The sequence below is a fragment of the Populus alba genome, chromosome 1 (assembly GCF_005239225.2).
Source record: "Populus alba chromosome 1, ASM523922v2, whole genome shotgun sequence".
NCBI lineage: Eukaryota > Viridiplantae > Streptophyta > Magnoliopsida > Malpighiales > Salicaceae > Populus > Populus alba.
In genome coordinates this window covers 444509-466423 of record NC_133284.1, presented here as the reverse complement: position 1 = coordinate 466423, position 21915 = coordinate 444509, and the positions used below count along the sequence as shown (strand labels likewise).

Below are 21915 nucleotides of genomic sequence, written 5' to 3'. Positions count from 1 at the left end.
GGGTTGATGTTTTTTCATTTATCAAAACATTGTATTTTATATATATATATGTTTTAATCCAGTCATGTTAGAACCAAATTAATTAGAAAATGGATGAACCTGTTATGTCATATAAATTTGCTTTGATCAATATCAAAATCAAATTCAAACAAAGTAAGTGAAAAGATCGGCACTGCTAGATGAATTTCCAAGAATAAATTTACATTCAAATCACTCTCCACGGGTTTCTACCAAGCTGTGGGCTGCAATATTAGGACGGGGCTCTGACTTGGTTTAAGAAGCTGCATTTGTTTGTTGCACACATGCTACCTACTACAAGAGTTTTTGCACCATGGGAGACCTGTTAAAGGTCATATATATTTCAGCTAGCTTTTTAAAATTTCTGACAATTTCTACTACAAAGGACGGTGACTCGAGAGCTGAGAACTACAAGAAATTATCCAGTTAGGCTTTTCCAAAGAAATTATATAAGATAAGAAACCCAACTTTGAAATTTTCTGCCAACAAACATTCAAAATTAAGCACCCTTTTTCTCTTAGCAGTTCACCTGGCGGGCAGGTTAACCCACGGGTCATCGATCAACACCAACTATATTTAAAAAAAAAAAAAAACTTAAAATGATTTTATTTTGATTAAAAAACAAAACAGTTTTAAATAAATCTCAACTCAAATTAGACTTCGAGGTCAAGGATTGACCCTCGGTTTTCTGACTGCTCTTTTCCTTTCTCAAGATGGCCTAATTTCAGTTTAAAAGTCGGGAGAGTTGGTCCAACTATATATTGAACCCGGCCTCCTATCAAACAAAAACATTGGGCCTACCCGACACAAGAAAAGGGAACCAAAAGCGGCAGTCGACCAAAAAAATGGGGACAGACATTCAATTCTGTTTTCGTTTTTTTGTTACCAAGGAAAAACTTGAACCCGAGACATCCTCTTCAGGGAGAGAGATCGTGGGTGTGAGTTGTGAGCATTTGAGCTACAGTAAAGGAAAACACCAGAGGAACACACAGGCGCACGTAATGCAGGATTCACACACTCATGTTTCTAGCAAAAGAAGGAAGCAGAGTTTCCTCATTGCAAACCAGTGAACATGAAGGCCCTAAACTGTTTGAGAGTGAGGTGGAAGAGTTTGCTTCCATTGATAATACAATCACACCATCAAAAGAATGCTCAAGAAAACATATACCTTACAATTTTGAAAGGATTTCCCATTAGATAAGAATCGGGGCGCTTCTACATGTAAATGTCAGAAAAAGCTAATCCTTGAGTTTGTTATGTCGACATGGTTTCCGATGTTATATACTTGTACTTCTGTTCCTGGTTGAACCATCTTGCAGTTCTTGTCAAGCCTTCAAATAAGATGCACCTTAATGCAACAACCCCCTCTGGTAAGGCAGCATCAATCTTGTCCAACAACAGCACACAACACCATGAGGAATGAAAAGATGCCATTCTAACTAGAAAAATGTGTATGAACCAATGACAAGCAGATACATATAAGCCAAATCCAAATGAACCTTATTATGAAAATTTGGAACTACAAACTTACTCGTTCTCGAGCTGTTGCATTGAACTTCTGCAGCAAGAAAGCCTTGGGATCCATTTGGCCAGGAGGCCTCCCGATTCCTAAGAAGAACGATACAAGATTTGGACTTTAGAAGGGAGTTAGGAAGCAAATAAATGCCAACTGAGGTTTCACACTAACCGATTCTTAGTCGAGCAAATTCTCTGTTCCCTCGAAAATGGTTGATCACACTCTTCAAACTGGTTAAAGAAAAGGAATAAAAAATTATGCTCACACAATACTTCCAAAAGCCATAAAAGATCCATGCTAATACAGCCTACTGTAGTCACATCAACAGCAACATCAATATTGGCTGAGGAACCAGACTAAAAGCCTTAGTTAGGACTTAAAACTACTGCAAGAGCGCAAACAGCAGTTGAAATAATAATAAAATAATAAAAATTGCAAACAAATATTATTTCAAATGTACACAGGGCATGGCTTTATCACTCCATGATACTCTGTCCATCATTTCATTTTTAATTGAATTCTTGGAGGTTGCACTGACATAGTGTTCATCAACCATTTCTATTTATCTCAAACGTGCTCTTTCAGTAAGAAATCGTACATTCTTTACACAACTATCTGCAAATTCTAACCCTGGGAATAAATACACAAGACTCCACGGTCCATACCCTCTGTGGCATCCATGACCTCCTTTCTCTTGAAGTCGAAGCACTCCACATGGCAACTCCATGTCGTCATGAAACTATAGTTGCACAACTTAGACAACATCAGTAAAGAAAAAACTTACATCATCCTTCAGTACCCAGTAAAGGGAAGAATATTGGATAATGAGAGCAAACTTACCACAATAACACGATTAAGAGGTAGCTTATAGTAAGCAGCTAGCGGTCCTGCCTGCAGTTAAACAGAAAAAAATATACTACAAGTTATTTGAAGATTAATTAAATTCCTCCACACAAAAATTTTATATTCCTAGAAACCATTGATTACAGTCGAGACAAGCAATATCCATCATAATTGAACCTTTTTTTAATTTACACCATGGAAAAAGAAAATTATGTGGATGATTCACTCACTGATTCACCACTCAGATTCATGTAAGTTTGAGGCTTCGCAAGAAGAACAGGTGCGTCACCAACAAACCCTGAAATTTCCAAACCTGTATTAGTACTTCCACTTAGATAAAGTTCATATCTTTTACAAAAAGAAGAAAAGAAATGAACCACAAGGACATGCTTTGGAGCAAAACCACCTTCTCCAAAAAGAGCTTTACAAAGAGGTATATTCATAGAAATCCCTAGTGACTCAGCAAATGCATCAATCATCTCAAAACCCACCTGCATCCATCCAAGTTTGAGTCAAAAAAATAGTAAAAGAAGCTAAATCTCATCGGGGTCCTTCGAGATTTTGATACATGCATTGTGTCGAGTTCCTTTGAATTTCTCGCCGGGATTCCCCAACCCAACAAAGAGCCAAGGCGATAGTGTTGTGGGAGCAGCAGCAGCAGTGCAAAAGCAGCGCCTTGAGACTCTATTCAACATCTCTCTTCATAAAGGAGTGACGGTGTCCTTTAAATTTGTTTTCCTTTGCGTTTAGAGAAATGGAAAAGAGTGATCAGACAAATTCGTTTAGGCAAATTGTTGAACAGTTGGTATGCACTTTGGTTAGCCGCAAAGATATGAACAAAATAAATTCGAGAAAGGGAGATCTTGTGAAAACGAAGTCGAAACTGCAGATACAAAATCCGGTTAATTTATCGGTCACCGGAGAAGAAGAAGGTGGCGTTTGAAGAGGGAGGGAGGAAGCCCGGCCCTATCTTCGCTGATTCTTTGCCCTTCTACGATGGAGACCAAGAGGCATGCCCGCCTTTTTATGCCAGCGGTAGAACGCACCGTTTCCTCTCAATCAAATTCCCGCTCTCCCTTCTATCCAATCATTTATTTATTTATTTTCTCCGTCTCATTCTAAAATCTCTATACAATGGAGGTATTCTATCCATTTATATTGAAATTAATAAAATTAGATTGATTGAGACTCAGATCTACTTCAATAAATAAATAAATAAATACAATGCATCTAGACTTATGCTCCCGGGGCTTGTATATAATTTTGTAGATGGATTTAGTGTTTACTAGCCTTCGTTCTCAAGATCCGTTGCAGGGCTGGACTTTTTTGTGAATAAAAAATGATGTTAATGATCTGAAATTGAGTAAAAAATAAAACATAATAAAAAAACTAATCATAACAAATCCATAAGCATGCTAATTAGAGTTGGGTCAATCCAAGATGTACTATTAAACTCATTATTCAAATTATGTAATTGAAATAATTTGATAAAAAAATCAAAAGAATTATAAAATAAAAAAATTACAAAAAAAATGTATTAGCTTTTTAAGCTCGTGACTCAAATCAGTTGGCCTGAAGCACCCAATTTAAAACAAGCATGAAATTCAATTCCCAATCAATTAAGTATTGAAAGATAAAATTTAAAAAAAAATTATACAAAAAAATCTTAAAAAATAGCAATTAAAAGAATGAGGATCAAAACTAAAACAAAAAATAATTTTAAGTTTAATTGAAAAAAATAAATTTAGTAAAAGGATAAAAAAACTAAAAAGAATGAGGATCATAGTTGACATAAAAAATAAAAACAATGTTGTAATTCAATAGTAAAATTTAAAAGAATAATAACTTTTACAAAAGGGCTAATTAAGAAATAAATTAGAAATCAAAACAACGAGAACCAAATTGAGAACTATAATATCATCAATTAGAATTGAAAGATGAAATTAAAAACCACTAAAACTGTTACAAAAAGGTCAAGGAAAAATATTAGAAATCCAAAGAATAAGGACGATGCTAGAAAATATAATATTTGGTAAAAAAAATTGAAGGATAAAATTGAAAACAAATAAAACTTCTATAAAAGAGCCAATACAAAAAATAAAATATTAAAAGAATAAGGGCTAAAGTGGAATATCAACAACCAAAAAGGCTAATTAAATTGTAACTTTCGAGAGAGGAGAGAGAGAAAAAGAATAAAAACAAGAAAAGTCTTGCCAATGGCACGCGCTTTACTAACAAGAAAAGAACATGACGTCTCTTTCAACAATATGGTGAACAGGCATTTTTTGAAGTTGAGAGGCATTGCATGCATCATTAAAAGGGCGCGAATGCCTCCCATGAACTCTGACCTTTTTTTTTTTTTAGCCAAATACATAATTTCCCATATATATAGGATGACATGATAATTATATATAAAAAAAATAATCATGAAAAATAAAAAACACCCCTTATACTAAGGCTTGATTTTTTTTTAAGGTTATTTTTGTCATTTCAGTGTAGTTCATTTTTTTTTTTTAATTTGATCAAATATCAAATTGTCCTTCAGCTTACATTAGAACAATTAAAAAACCAATGTAAAAATACTAAAATACCACTTGATGTCAGGTTTAATTTTTTTTTCTTTAATGGTATTTTTATTATGCAATTAAAATGAGAAAATACTTATTTATCCTTGTTTTATTTGGCAACAACATATGAGCCATGTGAAATGACTTCAATGCCTTTGCAAGCATGAGTTAAGTTTTTTTATGTGGAAGGGTAAAACATATCATTACATTGTTATGGTGAACAATGATTATTGGTGTGGAGCTACAATATTTTTCAAAAAGGTTTCAGTACTTTTTAATTTTTAAGAGTTAACCATGACTTATAAATTTAAAAAATCATTTTTAGGCTTAGAAGCTATAAATAAATTATTCATTAATCAATACACTATAATATATGAAAATTTCATATCATGTAAAGGTCGATCAAATCCCAAAGAAATTTACTTTTTGCAAAAAAAACTTTCCTCAAGAATATATTTACCATTAAAAATAATATAAATATAATAAAAAGATCTGGACTTTTTTATAAGATTACATCATTTTTCATATGAATAGTAAATTACCTCATCTTTTTTTATATAAAATTAAAAAAAATATATAAAACCTCAATGTAAAACATGGAGAAAGTACATGGTTAATCTTGAAGTTTTTAAAATTTTTATTTTAACTCAAAAGTTTATTTTATTCATTTCATAATCCTTAAGTTTGAGAGAAGAGAGAAGCTCACTAAAAAATATTGAAGAAGAGAAAATTTCTCAATGGATCATATTCCAGCAAAAAAAATAGCCGATCTTGATGTCAAATAAATTTTTTTAACAAAATGAGTTCAATGATAATGGTTTTTTCCCATAAATAATATGTTAGTCATTCTCTTTATTTATACAAGTAAGACAACATATAATAGTAAACGTATAGAACGTTATACAAGATCAAACCTATACATTATATATCTGATAAGTATAATTGCTATAATATTAATCCTATAATTTGGCACTTCCTATGATGCCCGTAAACAAAGAGCTAGGAAAAATAATCGGAGAATACAGCACTGGGTGTCCCATGCTGTCCAACATGCTTCCTCATAACAACAATGTTGACACCATTAACAACTAAGTACAATATATCATGTGTTTGTTTTTGTGGTTAAATTTTTTTAAAATTAGTTTTTTAAAATCATTTTTTATTGTGGTGTGTTTGATTTAAATAGGTATTTGGTTAAAAATATAGTTGAAAATACTTTTTAAAAAATAATAAGTTATACTTGTTTGTTTAAAAGTATGGTTGAAGTTGAAGATGTATATTAAATTACCATAAAGAACAACTAATTTATGTATTAATTTGCATTGTATTTAAACATGCATTTACATAAGATAAATTAAAAGGAAGGAAACTTATTTTTTATTGTATTTAAATATATATTATCATAAGATAAACTAAAAATAAAATGTGATTTATTTACAAAGGTTTGAAATATATTTTGTAATGTAAAATAGAAAGTGTTATTATGATTCTTTAAATTCTAAAATGTTAATTTTAAACTTATGTTAAATAGTTTTAAGATTTGTTAAAGATTTGTCAAGTGGAGTGTGTGTGTGTGTGTGTGTGTCTACTGTTCAAAGCTTGGACTGGAATTGGGGAGCATTTTGGATATGCACGGTTTGGAAAAAAAAAGATATTAGATGGGGTAATTTGGAAAGTGTAAAGTTTAACAGGCCTGTCCATGTATTAAAAGCAGGGTGATAATGCTTTTTGGTAAAAGCAATGGTCTATAGAGTGTAAACAAGGTTTTTGGCTTTTCCATGTATTAAAAGCAGGGTGATAATGCTTTTTAACAACCTGTGGTGGAAACGTAAAAAGTAGATCGATAGATCCCACCATTTCAAAACTCAATTTTATTGTTACCAAACGGTGAATTTATTATGGTTTGTATGAAACATAAAAGCAACGACGTAAATAAACACCCTCGAAGTCCATTAATTCATACTGGATGATGCAAATAGTCCTCCCTTCTGTTTCTCAATTTCTCCCATCTGTCAGCTTTTTTACACGAATGGTCAGTTCCCCTCCCTGCTTCAGATAAGAACAGGAAGATCAACCATATTGTTTCATGCCATCAGGTTACGCTGAGCAACTTTCTCTCGAAATTAAGTTGCCTTATAGGCTATAACTACATATGTGTGTTTGTTGTTAAGTACCCTTGTCAACAATGTGTTCATCGGGTGGCTCTCAACACCCGATGGGTACTAAGGGGCATATTGAAGAAATTAAGTTTTCTCCTTCTTTTTAAGAAAGTGACTTTAAGCTATCTAATATGATCTAATGATGTCCTTAGTGTTTTATACATTTTTCTTGTTCTAATTTGTTGGTGCTAGATCCTCTACTCTCCTTTCTGACTGCTCCTGGTCTCCTACATGACTGCTCCAATGGAACTGGCATTGAAGAAATGCAAAGGCAGAAGGGAAGGGAAATGCAGAAACATGCTAACTTGATCACTTGTTGGGTTTTGTTAAAAGAGGCTAAAGCCAAAAGAAATACATGAATTCAGTAAGCAAATCAGACTATGAACCCAACACACCAGGCTTACTGCTTGTATTAATTTTCTTTATCTCATTTTCCTTTCCTCTTAATAATCTAGTCTCTTTATTAATCCTGCAGAAGACGGCCATAGAATAACAAGAGCAAGTTGGACACGCGCGGCCATGTTTGAAAACGAAAGCTTGAAGTGCACCATCCAAAAACTCCAGCAAGAAATCTTCCAACTTACAGGCCAGCTAAAACCGATTGAGCTTAGGGTATTTCTTTTTTCTGATCAGCTGATGCGAGCAAAGGAGAAAGAACTAAGCACAAAACCCTAAGCCCACTACTTTTAACTCTTTCTTTTCTCTTTGGGTAGCAGTACAGGAGCACGCACGGAGGAAGGAATCGAACACTTGAGGATTGGAAATGAAATGACAAAGTGCCCGTTGAACGATCCTAGCGCTTCTAACACCTCAAATTAACATGACTAAGGTTCCGAAAGGAAACCAAGAACTGAATAAGAAGAATATATAGAGCACAAGGAGCTAGGTCATCGCAGGTCCGACTGAAAAGCTAGACAGAGACCGAGCTAGTTTGACGAGGCTTTTTTGTTCAAATCAGACTTTCTTGTATGTAATAATATCTGGGCTGTGCTATTTATAAAAAATAAAAAATCAATCCATTATGGTCGTTCAATAGAAGTTGAATTTCATTTCATGTTCATAGGATTTTCTAGTTAAGTTAGTTTTAATTACGATAGAGTAGAGAGAGCAACCACTCGACCTCTGTGGGCTTAAAATTAAATATTAAGGAGGTCTTAGATTGACTTAACACGAGTATGATTTATTTAATCAGCAAGTACAAGAACAAGCTGCCTGGGAAGTTTCGTCTAATCAAACTCAAAAAAACACCATCTACATAGCAAGGGCACGCTATGACTCAAAAGTCAAAATTCATCATCACACGCACAATTAAACAAAAGCACAATGATTGTATATTCCTCATGATAACTCCCTCAGAAATCCTGAGTTATTGTATACTAAAATTCAATTACAATTTGATACAAATATTTAATTTTTTTAATTAAAAAAAATTATATAAATTATATCTCCAAACCTAATAACTTAAACTATTAAATTAATATAGTTATATGATAAAACACACATCAAGATTTTTATCAAAATTCATTCAAACTTGGGATGGATGGGTTTAAATTCTTCTTTTTTTTCCCTTTTAAAACCCTAACTTCCCACTCTAACTCAACTTTTCTCTCACTTACATTTTTCTTTTTATTTAATTCCTCTTGATAACCATTTTTTTTTTACAAGACTTCTATTTAGTATTATGGTAGCTTTTGTGGTTCTGGTTTGAAAAAAATTATTTTATAAAAAATACTTTCAGTTAAGGTTGATTTGGTATTTATATATATTTGGTTAAAATTGTGGTTGAAATTGAGGTTATAAAAATAATTTTAAAAAATATATATTAATATTGATGGTTTTTAATTTAAACATTGTAGATTTAACTATTGCTATTATATCATGAAATAAATAATACTTTATATAAAATATTTTTATGGTTCCATTAAACTATCTACAATTCCATCACGTATGAAATACATCCGACAAGGACTACAGTTTTCTTGGTTTCTTAAACGCGCAACAACATCAGGTAAAATATATATAATTAGGAACAAAATTAAGATTGCAATCAAATTCTGCAAATGCTATGCCATCAAGCGATCTCCGTCTAATTTATGTTGTGTCATTAAATAATATTAAATATTAGTTTTTCAAATAAAACACAATTAAAAATAAAAAATAAAAAATATTTTTTAAAATTTTATTTTACTATGTTGGAACCTGGTTCAATGTATTTTTAGCTTTAAATCGGATTCGGTCCGGCCAGAATAATAGAGAATGTCTCAACTATTCATTGAACAGTGAAACATGACTGTATTGTTCGTGTGATTCCTCCATGTAAGAAGTAGAAAAGAGCTGCATTCCTTCCCCCTGCATTTCAAACTCTAATTAATGTGGGATCCATTAACAGTAAATATCATCTTAATTGTTACCAAACTATTGTTTCCCATGGTTTTCTTTAAAAGTAGAATTAACCACAGAAAGAAACACTCACTTCCTCTAAGAGGACATCATTACATGGCCTGGTTGCTTAAAGTCATGGTATAGGACGACCACTAATTATAACGTCAAACGATGATATAATTACGGTCCGGAATATATCTCTGGAAAATAGAATAATCTCACGACTTAATCTGACTTGTTAAGACAATAATAAGAATTTGACCTTTGGTTTTCCCTCGCATTTTCCAGGGAAGTTTGTAATAAATTATTTCTTTATTGAAAATCAGGTGCTCCCCTGGCTTTCGTGGCTCTTCCCTCACATGTATGGGTGGAATTTTTCCAAAACCCCTCACCTATTTATATTTTTTAATTATAGCTAAAATTAATGGGATCTTGCTGAGCCCATCGTCGCTATGTAATATGCTTGCACCAATATTGATCAAGGTCTAACTTCATACATGCACACCAAGCTTTTACATGATTGAGATTTGGAATATACAGCAATCCATAAGTCGTCGTCCACTCTTTAGATTGAAGTGTTTATTTGAGAACGATATTTGTACCGTGTTTCTAAAAAACTTAAATATTTTTTAATATTTTTATATTGTTATGATATAATGATATAATGATATAAAAAAAATAAAAAAAATATTATTTTGATATATTTATAAGTAAAAAATACTTTTAAAAATTACTGGGTGAATAGAAGACACTTTACTAGGTTAATTATAATTCAATTAAGTATTTATATATACACACATGTAAAGAAGCTAGGGTTCAGACACAAGACCTGTCGATAAAAGAGACATGACCGTGTAAGTTGAGCTAGCTACAAGCGACATGATAATATGTAATAAGGCATACAAGACTTTAAACTGCATTTACCATGAACTAATCTTGTTGATGTAGTTAGGCTGATCTCCTCATAACCCAAGCGAATGAGTTAGTAATATTGAGCAATTTTAAGATCAAATTGAGATGAGGTTCTAATAATCATGAAAAACAGAAGAAAACATTGAGAATTAATCATGGATGATTGTACTCAAGATACCTTTGGAGAAGCCAAGTAATAAATATGAAAAAATAAATAAAAAAGTAATCCAGGCAAGTACACTTAGTTACTGCAATTGTCCTCCATATCATCAAATCACTAGCATCAAATATAGTACACTAGTATTGTTAATTTAATAAGAAGAAAGAATTGACGTGTCCAGCTGTGGTACTACCAAGCTGGACGTCTCGTGCGACTGAGCTTCGCTATCCTTTTCTTTTTCATCATGGGTTCATCTTAATAAATAAGCCCTAAGTCAAAAACTTTCGCTAATATAACTCCAAAAATAATCTTCACGTCTTTTCTGGTTTTGTATTAAAAAAAAACCAGTACATATATAATAATAATAATAATCACTTTCAATACAATGCATTAGGTTGCACTTGCCTCTCCAGAAGAAGAAGAAGAAGATCGGTGTCTTCCTCGGCGTGAGTAAGTGCCTTTGCCTCTGGATAAATACAATGCATTCAACCGTACGTTTATTTGTTGGCTATGCCTTTGCCTCTGGATAGGAGGAGGAGAGCAAGTGCTAAAGGTTTTGTCAATTAACTAAGTTTTTCACCGTTGATTATTATATGTATAACATAACTTTAATCTCTCTCTCTCTCTGTTGGTGCTGTTTTCCTAAGTTTTTCGCCGTTGATTTTATATGTATAACATAACTTTAATCTCTCTCTCTCTCTCTCTCTTGGTGTTGTTTTCCTAAGTTGTTCACAGTTGATTATTATATGTAGGGGTGAACATTTTCGGTTCGGTTCGGTTTTTATCTAAAAAACCAACCAAAATAAAATTTTAAAAAACTGAAAAATTCAAACCGGAACCGGTTCAAACCGACAAATTTCAGTTCGGTTCGGTTCGTTTTTTTAAACATAAAAACCGGAAAAACCTATTTTTTTCTTCAAGCTTCACTGTAAATCATCTTCAAGCAAGAGTTTATCAACAAAAATAAGCAGAAACATCTCAAAGCACTATATTAATTTTCAATAGAATGTAATTATGAACATAAAGTATTTAAAAAAGAAATCAACAATAAAATAAGTTACAATCATAACCAAAAGCATGAGAATTCAGGCTAAAGTTAGATCTAGCAAAACAAATCAATATGCAGAAACTTGCATCTGCTCCAGCACTCATTTCCTTCTTTTTATAATAAGTATTCAGTGTCTAAAGAGAAGGAGAGAACCTCCCACTAGCAGCAGAGAAGGAGATGAGCAGCAGAGAACCTCCCACTAGCCATTCCTTTAATTACCGTTACAGATCTGTGAGTGAATGTGAAATTGTAAAATGTGAATTGTGAGAGAGCGGCTTAGGAGCAAGGAGAAGGACGGCGGAGTCTAGTGCACATCAGGGTTAAGAATGACTATGCGTTTTTTTTTTTTGTATTTATAGTACCCCAACTGAACCGGTTCGGTTCGGTTGGGGTTTTTCCTGTTTCAAGCTTTCAAAACCGAAACCGAACCGAACTGAAATTTTTTTTAAAAAATTTTAATCTGTTTTTTTTCGGTTCGGTTTTTTTGGTTAATTTTTTCTCGGTTTTCTCAGTTTAATCGGTTTCTCGGTTTTTTTGCTCACCCCTAATTATATGCATCTGGTCTTGCACTTTCCTCTCCAAAAAGAAGAAGAAGAAGAAGAGGAAGAGGAACAATACTGTCTTCTTAGTGTGAATTTTTGTGGTTTACAGATTATGACAAGAAAGAAAGAGATCTGGAATTTGTGATAAAGGAATTTTTTAGGGGTGGGCAAAAAAATCGATAAACTGATAAAACTAAAAAAACAACAAAAAACCGAACAGAAAAAAAAACCAAATTAACCGATTAAAAAATTACAAAAAAATTCCGGTTCGGTTTGGTTTTGGTTTTTAAACTCTGAAACTGGTTGAACCGAACCAAACCGAACCGGTTCAACCAAACCATCACTTAAAAAAAAAAACAATTATAAATAGGATGCTTTTTCTAACCTTAAACGGCTAAACGTAAGGCTTAAATTTACGCTCTGCATTCCCTAAACACAAAAGCAGCCACCCCCCCCCCTTCTCTCTGCATCTCTCCCCTCCCCTTCCCTTTCTCTTTGCATCTCTCCTCTTTGATTGGAGAAAGAGGCTGAGTTGGTGCGGCTGAGTTGGTGCAGCTGAGTTGGTGCAACTGAGTTGGATTGGTCGCCATTGAGAGCAATTTTAAGATTTTTTTCTTGCGGGTGTGTGGCGGCGACTTCAAAACAAGGTGGAGGGAAGATTGGAGAGGAAAAAAAAGGGATTTTTTAAACTAGCGTCTAAGGGTTTGGCCCTTCCTCTTGTTCAAATAATAATGTTTTGATTGTTTTACATTTTAATAACATATATATTTTGATCTTTTCTTTGTTTTTTCTTCTCCAGTCAAATGACTTTTGTTCTTTCCTTTTGTTTTGTGTATATTTTTGCAAAGTTTAATTTTTGAGCAAAGATCTAATAAAAAGAAACTCGGGGTTGAATTTCTAGATATCATGCATGCCCAACCAATTTAAAAAAGAGTCATACTTGTTAAGAAAACAAAGATTTCTCTGAAAATAAGCAAAGATATTTGAAGTTAGAAATAAAACAAAAATAGAATCCTTGAAAAAATATGATCAGTGAAAAAGCCTAGAAATAATTTTCGGTTTAAATTGGTTTGGAAGAAAAGACCCGAACCGAACCAAACATAGTCGGTTCGAACCGGTTTTCGGTTCGGTTCGGTTCAAAAACTTGAAAAAAAATAATTTTGGTTTGATTACTTATTTTGGTCCAAAACCGAACCGAATCGAAAATGCTCACCCCTAGAATTTTTAGCGTGTATATTTTCTAATATTCATGCTTGATTTTGAAATATTTTGGATGTGTTGTACAAGTTAATTAGAATTTTGGATCTCCTTTTGAACTATTGATCTCGTGGGAAATTAATGTGTTTTCAGATACTAAATTACTGAGTAAGCAAAATCCGGCAATAAATCAAACATTGATGATTTTGGGCTTCAAAGAAAGTTATATAACTCAGTTCCAGGCGTTCGATGAGGTAGTCTAGAAAGAAGTTCTAAAATGGTTAGATGCTGGTGTTATTTATCTAATCTCTGATAGCTCATGGGTGAGCCCAGTTCATGTTGTACCAAAGAAAGGAGGAATGACAATGGTAAGGGATGCAGATAACAAACTGATACCTACTAGAACTATAACTAGATGGAGGATTTGCATGGATTACCAAAAGCTCAACAAGGCAACTCGCAAAGATCATTTCCCTCTACCATTCATTGATCAGATGTTGAATAGGTTAGCCGAGCATGAATACTATTGTTTCCTAAATGGTTATTCAGAATACAACCAAATAGTCATCGCATCTGAGGACCAAAAAAGACTACTTTCACCTACCCTTATGGTACTTTTGCTTTCAGAAGAATGCATTTTGGGTTGTGTAATGCACTAGCTACCTTTCAGAGGTGCATGAAGGCTATCTTTTCAGATATAGTGAAACAAATCATTAAGGTCTTCATGGATGACTTTTCTGTATTTGGAACTTCTTTCGATGACTGCCTTGTAAAGTTAGCGTTGGTTTTGGAGCGTTGTGAAAAGATAAACTTGATATTGAACTGGGAAAAATATCACTTCATATTAAAGGAAGATATAATATTGGGGTATCGAATTTTAGAAAAAGGGATAGAGGTAGACAGAGCTAAAATTGAGACAATAGACAAGCTTCTGTCGCCAACTACAGTAAAGGAGGTTCGGAGTTTCCTTGGCCATGCAAGATTTTATAGGTGGTTCATCAAAGACTTCTCTAAAATATCTAAATCGCTATGCAATTTGCCACTTAAAGACATTAAGTTTCAATTTGATGAAGAATGCAAGACAACATTTATGCTATTGAAAGACAAGTTAGTGGCAGTTCCATCATTAAAGATTATCTTGTTCCTCATAAGTCATATACTCCAGCTAACTCAACAAGAAAACATAGGCCAAGCCTTACGCTAGAATTTTCCAAACACCGGTTTGGGCTACTGATGTAATAAATCATCCACACAGCAGGAAAGACAACCACTAATACCTCATCAATCCAAGAATTTCATCCATAATTTCCACACTGGTTTGCAATGGAGGAGAAGATGATTTGAAGTCTCAATCTCATTTTCACAAAGGATACAAAAGTTTTGATCAACTGGGATTATATTATAGCTAAGTAAGAAATCCTTTATGTATAATCTATTCTAAACAGCTAGCTAAAGAAAATATTGAACCTTAGGAGGGACCCTTTTTTGCCATATCGAAGCCTTAAAAGTTCTAAGCCTTGGATTCACCATTTTGTTAAAAAGTAAAGAACAAGTTTTAACTATATAACTTCTATCTGTTGATAAGGACCAAACTTTCTTATATGAAGTTATTGCCTTTAACTGAAAGCTTTCTAGAGATGAGAGAAAGTACACGACTTGCTTGGTTTCATAGAGGAACAATTGTCTCCTCCAAGCTAACTCCCACTTCCATTCCTCTTACTCCCAATTTCTCATATCAGCAATTGCGGCATTCAGTTTAGTGGAGAGAATATAGAGTCGAGGGTAAATGACTTTCAATGTAGAGCTATTAAACCAAACATCAGACCAAAACTGAGTTAGAGAGCCATTTCCCAGTACAAATCTATAGTTATTGGCTAAAGCTGAAGAGACAGAGTCTGTTAAAGATATAAGGGATGTGATTTCCCTCCAAATACAAGACAATCTTCTACTAAAAATAGGGAGATCACTTTCAAACACCAGCTTTAATTTGTTGAATATCATCTTTTTCCATAGCTCATTACTAGGAAGAGAGAGCCTCCAAATCCACTTGAAAAGCATTGCTTTATTCTTGGCTATCAATGACCCAATCCCAAGGCCACCCCTATCCTTATCTCTAACAACCACGCTCCATTGGACTTTGCAAATTTTTATCATTCTGACAGTTCCCGACCATAAGAATTTGCATTGGATGGAAATAAGTAAATGGCACACACCTTTCGGCATAAAAAAGATGGACAAGAAGTACATAGGAAAGGAATTCAACACACTTTTGATAAGGCAAATACAATCGGCCATACTTAACATACTTGTGGTGTTGGTCATTAATTAGGTTGCGTTTGCTTTTCACCTGCTTTTGCGTTTGTCGCACGTGTGCGGCGACATGGCGATCGTCTGGCAAAAATTAATTTTTATATTTTTGAACATCCTCAATCAATTTTTGAGCATTTTTAGGGTGCTCTGACATTTTTTTCACTGTTATATTTTTTTATAATATATTTTTCTGAATTTTTTTGTATTTTATTATTTTTTATGTGGGGACCCAAAAATGGGTGACAATATCGTTTGCGATGAAACAAACGCAGCAAGGTGTTTGGTAACAAATCAAACTGCGTTTTGTACTGTGGGATCCACTAAAAAATTGAGTTTAAAATTTAGTTTTTACGAAGCAGTTTTTACATGTTTTTTTAATTGAGTTTTGTAAAACCCTGTTTGTTTTTGTGTTTCAAAAGCGCTTTTGAAAAAACTGAAATTTTTTTTTCTTTGCTTCAAATTGATATATATTTTTTTCAAATTTTTAAAAAGTAATAAAAATATTATTTTGATATTGTATTTTCAAGTAAAAAGTACTTTGAAAAGCAATCGCAACCACACTTCCACCAAATATTTTATACATGTTTTTTGCTACATATAAACTTCAACTATAATTTTTATAAAACACGTATCTAAATTCAACTAATCACAGTTCACCGTACTTTTGTTAAAATTACTTTTTAACAACCCATAACTACAAAAACTACATAAAAAACAAACATACTGTGATGGTGCTTTGCTTTTAATTCAGAAACTTTAGTACAAGAACAGCTAAATTCCATTGAGCTAAGGGTAATGTCTCTTTTCTTTCTTTCTTTTTTTTCTTCTTCTTAAGCTGGATTTCATCAAAAAGATGGTGCTGTGCTTTTAATTCTTCTTCTTCTTCTTCTTCTTCTTCTTCATTTTTTATTTTTTTTTGTGTTTTTATTTATTTGTGGCAGGCCGAGACCACACATGCTGAGCTGATTAAGGTCCTGATCAAAGAAAATGAAAAGCCGAGAAAACAATAGTAGAACACAACCAAGTAATCATCTATATCTTTATAAAGGGTTTACAGTTTACACACACACACACACATTCTTAAGCAACATTTCATGGCAATAAATAATTTGTTTTTGATATAGGCAAAAATTGGTCGATTCTTTTTTTCTGGAAATGGTTCATTTATGCACATATCTCATCAAACTCTAATTAAAATTTTTTATCTTATTCTTTTATTTTCAGTTTTTTCAATTATGAATACTTTAAATATAATAATAGATATTTGAATATTATACAAAGGCAAGCAGTGGTGAAATCACCGGTGGGGTCAAATTACCACCTCCATGGTCACGCACGTACTGACCTTACAGGCGAAGTATTTAGTTAATTTCTGGTCCAACTTTTTGCAAAGTCCTTTGTATTTCTAATTTTATATTAAAATAAAAATAAATAAATCACTATATATGTGTGCTTGTGCGCTTTCGGTCGCACTTGCCTCTCCAGAGAGAAGAAGAAAATCATTGTCTTCCTCGGTGTGAATAATCTTGGTTTGCAGATTATACCTAATAAATACAATGCCTTCAACAATACGTTTGTTTGCTGCCTCTGCCTCTGCCTCTGCTGGACAGGAGGAGGAGGAGGAGGAGGAGGAGAGTAAGTGCTAAATTTTGTGTCATTTAAGAAAGTTGTTTATCATGCATTGATTATTATGGAGAGCTTACCTTTTATCTCTCTGATCCCTTTGTTGGTGTTACTGCTAGATCCACTGATCTTCTTCCTCACTGTTCCCACTCCCTCGAGTGCTACCGATCTCCATCTCCCGCCTCGTGAGTACTTCTCGAATGGAACTGTCACTAAGGAAATGCAAAAGCAAAAGAAGCGGGAAACTGATAGACGTTATCGAAAGAACAAGAAGGTAAATGCCAGTCCCACGAGTACTGCTCATCATGAGGTTAAGAAATCCAAATAAAGAAAGAAAGTGTCTTCCTCTTTGTGTGAATTGTTTTGGCTTATGCTGTGCATATTAATTTCACAATGGAAGCCAACATTTCAGCTCTGCTATCTGTATTCACTGTTTTCTTCTCCCCCACCAACCTACTCCTTTTCTTTTATTATTCAAGCAGAAAGCAGTGCAAGAAACCGAGAACAAGCTGGCCATGACCATCATTGAAAATGAAAACCTGAAGAGCAATGTCGAAAAACTCCGTCAAGAAATATTCCATCTTACAAGCCAGCTAAAATTGATTTACGAAAGGGTAACTTCTTTTTTCTTTTTCTTTTTTTGCCTGATTAACCAGGAACGAAGCCCATAAACCCAGCCTCCTTGTTTTAATTCTCCTTCGTTTTTTTTTTTTTTTTGGGCAGTTCGAGACCATATATACTGAGCTGGAGAAAGAAATCGAATGCGTGAGGACTGAAAATGAACTCACCGAGTGCTTACTGAATGATCCCAACACCACTAACATCTGAAACATGGTTAAGGCTCTAGAAGAAATGAAGATTTGTAAAGAACAATAGAATACAAAGGAGCCAATCACCGCAGGGCTGACAGACAACATGACAAGGCCTGTTCAAATGGGATTTCTTGTAAGTTGTATGTATAATAATAACTGGAGTGTGCTACAATTAAGCATGACATGTATGTATTGGCCCAATCGTTTGTGCAGCTTATTGGGAGGCTGTCACAGTTTTTCAGAGAAAATAATATAAATTTTATTTAATAATTTAAATTTTTAAGTTGAATTTTTATTTAATAATTTAAATTAGTTTTTTTAACATGGTTTCAAAGCTTTAATAATAAAATAGTCACGAGTTCAAGTTTCATTATCTCTATTTATTTAATAAATATTAAACACAAAGTAATGTGGGCTTGTGCAAATTTCAAGCCTAAAGAACTTTCACTTGAAACGATATATTAGAAAGAATATTATAAATCATAATATCTTAGAATCTTACCTAATAGTTTACACTTTTGGATAGAATTGGTTTTTTGACACACAAATATATATCTCACACAAATAAATATAAAGTTAATATATTTCAATAATTTCATTTTATATTGAGAGTAAACTATCCATTTTAATATACATTTTTTATATTATAAAATAGCTTAATTAGTGCATGGGAGGATATGAAATTTATACATATATAATTCAACCTCAATTATTAAACTTAATATATTTCAATAATTTCATTGACAAATTACATTTCCATTGGCATATCATTTAAAAAGCAATGACAAATAAATTAACATGTATAAAAATTAAATACTACTGTACTCTTTTTTCTTTTTTAGTTTCCCCCGAAACTACCATTTAGCAACTCATTTATGCAAGTACTGCCACTTGCTTCTGAATATTAGAGGATATAATTTTCTTATAATCAAAGGAAGAAAACAGATTGGATTGCTAACACTGATCTTAAAAGCTAAGAGAACTTGAGTAAACTGTAATTGATTGTTGTGCATGGCAACTTACACTGTCGAGGGACTGGACTGTTGTATAAAATAAGATGAGTAAAGCGTGTTTTATCCACACACAAAAAATGATCCAGCGGAAAACAATAAAAGAATACGATCAACGTTAATATTCTGTAAATGATTTACAACGAGAGAAACTCTCATAAAACTCAAGGTTCTTTATTCAAAAATCAATAGGTAAAGATCCGGTCAGGGCTTTACAATGATATTTAAAGCAAAACTCTAACCTAAACTCATGACGGATAATGAAACGACATAAAACATTAAATTTACCATAAATGGCAAATTTAAGATAAATACAGAATATGAAAGGCCTATAAATCCTGAGCAAACAGGAATTGACGAAAGTCAATTCGGACTCGGAAATCAAAAGTTATGGCTAAAACAAAACTTTCTTAAAATGGCAAAAATGACAATTTCGGGGCCGAAATGATGGAATTTGGCCAAAAAAGGGTGGACATCAGGGGCATAGCCACTGACTTCTTCCGCAAACAGCGAAACGCATTGATCCGGTGAGTTTCGCGGCATTCCGACTTTCGACGCCCCGGCTGCTGAAATTCAGTTGCCTTTAAATTTTAGGTGATCCCTCTTGAGCATGTATGCTTTCGCTACTTGTTTTACATCAGAAAAAATGGCATGGAGTGTAGTGGCTTATTGTGTGTGTGTTTGTGTGTTGAGGTTGAGGACGGTCGAAATTATGGATATACGTCTACACACGACGTTGTGCATGTTCATACACCGTTCATTTAGATTCCGACAAGCCGAGAATGAGTCCCATGGTCACGATAATTTGGTGTCTTTGACATGGAAATTGGTATATAATGAAGTAACTTTGATGTCATTTTCATTTTACACGACGCATGTATCGTCCATCAGTTTTCCAATCATGGACCCCTCTACTTGCGATATCTTTTGAGGGGGTGATTTACTAGTATGCTCCCCTGAAAAAGAACGCGAAATTCAACAGCGTCGATCAGTTTCCATCATGGACCCCTCTTCTTGCGATATCTTTTGAGGGTGATTTACTAGTATGCTCCCCTGAAAAAGAATGCAAAATTCAACAGCGTCGATCAGTTTTCCATCATGGACCCCTCTTCTTGCAATCGATATCTTTTGAGGGTGATTTACTAGCATGCTCCCCTGAAAAAGAACGCAAAATTCAACAGCGTCGATCAGTTTTCCATCATGGACCCCTCTTCTTGCGATATCTTTTGAGGGTGATTTACTAGTATGCTCCCCTGAAAAAGAATGCAAAATTCAACAACGTCTACTAGCATGCTCCCCGTATGCTCCCCTAAAATAGAATGCAAAACTCAACCACGTCGATCAGTTTTCCATCATGGACCCCTCTTCTTGCGATATCTTTTGAGGGGGGTTAATTTACTAGTATGCTCCCCTGAAAAAGAATGAAAAACTCAACAATGTCGATCAATTTTCCATCATGCATGGACCCCTCTTCTTGCGATATCTTTTGAGGGTGATTAATGTACTAGTATGCTCCCCTGAAAAAGAATGCAAAACTCAACCACGTCGATCAGTTTTGTAATTTTGTATAAAAAAGTTATAGAGGAGTCGCCCGACCTCCGTAAATGAACCAAGGCGTGATTTACTAATTGTTTAATCACCGCTCGGAGGAAATGGAGGGTCATAGTTATATAGTACTCTTTCTACTTCACCGCAGGCTTTTAACAAATCTTCTTATCTTTCTAGTTTTATATTAAAAAAAATCACTATATATAGTGTGTGTGAAGCGTCTTCCAGGTCACGGTGTAAGCTATTTAATTTGGTTCACATATTATATACCTCTTAAACACAATGAATTCAACAGGACCTTTTTTTAGAGGCCCTGCCTCTGCTGGACAGGAGGAGGAGGGTTTGTGTTAAATTTCTTGTCATTTAACTCAATTGTTCATCCTTGATTAATATGTGTGACATAACTTTTATCTCTCTCTCTCACTCCGACGTCTCCCTGTGTTTGTTGCTGTTATTGCTAGGTCCACTCTCCTTCCTTGCTTCTCCCACCCCCTCGAGTGCCACTGATCTCCATCTCCCTCCTCATGAGTACTGCTCAAACGGAACTGTCACTAAGAAAAAGAAGAAGAAAACGGAAATGCAGAAGAAGAAGAGGCAGGAAACTGATAGACGTTATCGTCAAAAGAAGAAGGTAAATATATAGCAGTCTCATGAAGTACTGTTTTATTTTGGCTTGCTGCCGCGCAAGTTTCCCAAGTGGAAACTAACAAATCAGCAATCATGATGCATTGTTTTCCCATAGCAAACAGCTCCTTTTCTCTTATGAATTATGCAGAAAGCAGTGCAAGATACCGAGGAAAAGCTGGCCATTGCCATCGCTGAAAATGGAAGGTTGAAGGCCGCTGTCGAAAAACTCCGCCGAGAAAATGCCTACTTTAAGAAACAGCGGGTAACTGTTTTTTTTTTTTTTCATGATTAGCTATGAAAATTTCTTTCTTTTAATTCTCAGCCAATTAACCCACCCTACTTCTTTTAATTCTCCTTCGTGTTTTCCTTTTCTTTTCTTTGTTTGGCAGTTCGCTACCATTTATGCTGAGTTCTCCGATTGCTTATTGAATGATCCCATCACAACTAACATCTGAAACATGGTTAGGGTTCTAAGAGAAATGAAGATTTGAAAAGAACAATAGAACACAAGGTGTCCATGCATCATCGTCGCAGGGCTGACTTGCTTGAAACATGACAAAAGGCCTGTTCAAATGGGATTTCGAAGTTGTGTGTGGATAGTAATTGGATTGTGTTACAATTAAAAATGTTGTAGTATATAT

General features: G+C 33.9%; 1 protein-coding gene across 8 annotated transcripts; it reads right to left on the bottom strand.

Annotated features, from left to right (window-relative positions):
- Nucleotides 1–1041: 1041 nt before the first annotated feature.
- On the bottom strand, nucleotides 1042–3513 carry LOC118027911 (peptidyl-tRNA hydrolase, mitochondrial). 8 transcript variants are annotated; one of them, XM_073410941.1, is made up of 8 exons: nucleotides 2950–3513; nucleotides 2784–2868; nucleotides 2608–2675; nucleotides 2375–2425; nucleotides 2133–2273; nucleotides 1706–1764; nucleotides 1550–1626; nucleotides 1042–1457 (listed from the first exon to the last, which is right to left on the bottom strand). In XM_073410941.1, exons 1-8 carry the CDS (start codon nucleotides 3070–3072, stop codon nucleotides 1273–1275), a joined length of 789 nt encoding a protein of 262 aa, XP_073267042.1. In that variant the 5' UTR covers nucleotides 3073–3513; the 3' UTR covers nucleotides 1042–1272. The 8 variants fall into 8 exon arrangements, with proteins under 8 accessions (XP_073267042.1, XP_073267044.1, XP_073267059.1 ...); XM_073410943.1 differs by having other exon boundaries at nucleotides 1042–1453; nucleotides 2950–3512; XM_073410958.1 differs by having other exon boundaries at nucleotides 1042–1404; nucleotides 2950–3508.
- Between the last annotated feature and the right edge of the window lie 18402 nt (nucleotides 3514–21915).

Coding starts and splice junctions, on each gene's coding strand:
- LOC118027911 (XM_073410941.1), bottom strand. CDS start 3,072: ATGTTGAATAGAGTCTCAAGGCGCTGCTTTTGCACTGCTGCTGCTGCT. Junction 2,676..2,783: donor TAAAGCTCTTTTTGGAGAAG/GTGGTTTTGCTC, acceptor TGGAAATTTCAG/GGTTTGTTGGTGACGCACCT. Junction 1,627..1,705: donor ATTTGCTCGACTAAGAATCG/GTTAGTGTGAAA, acceptor CGTTCTTCTTAG/GAATCGGGAGGCCTCCTGGC.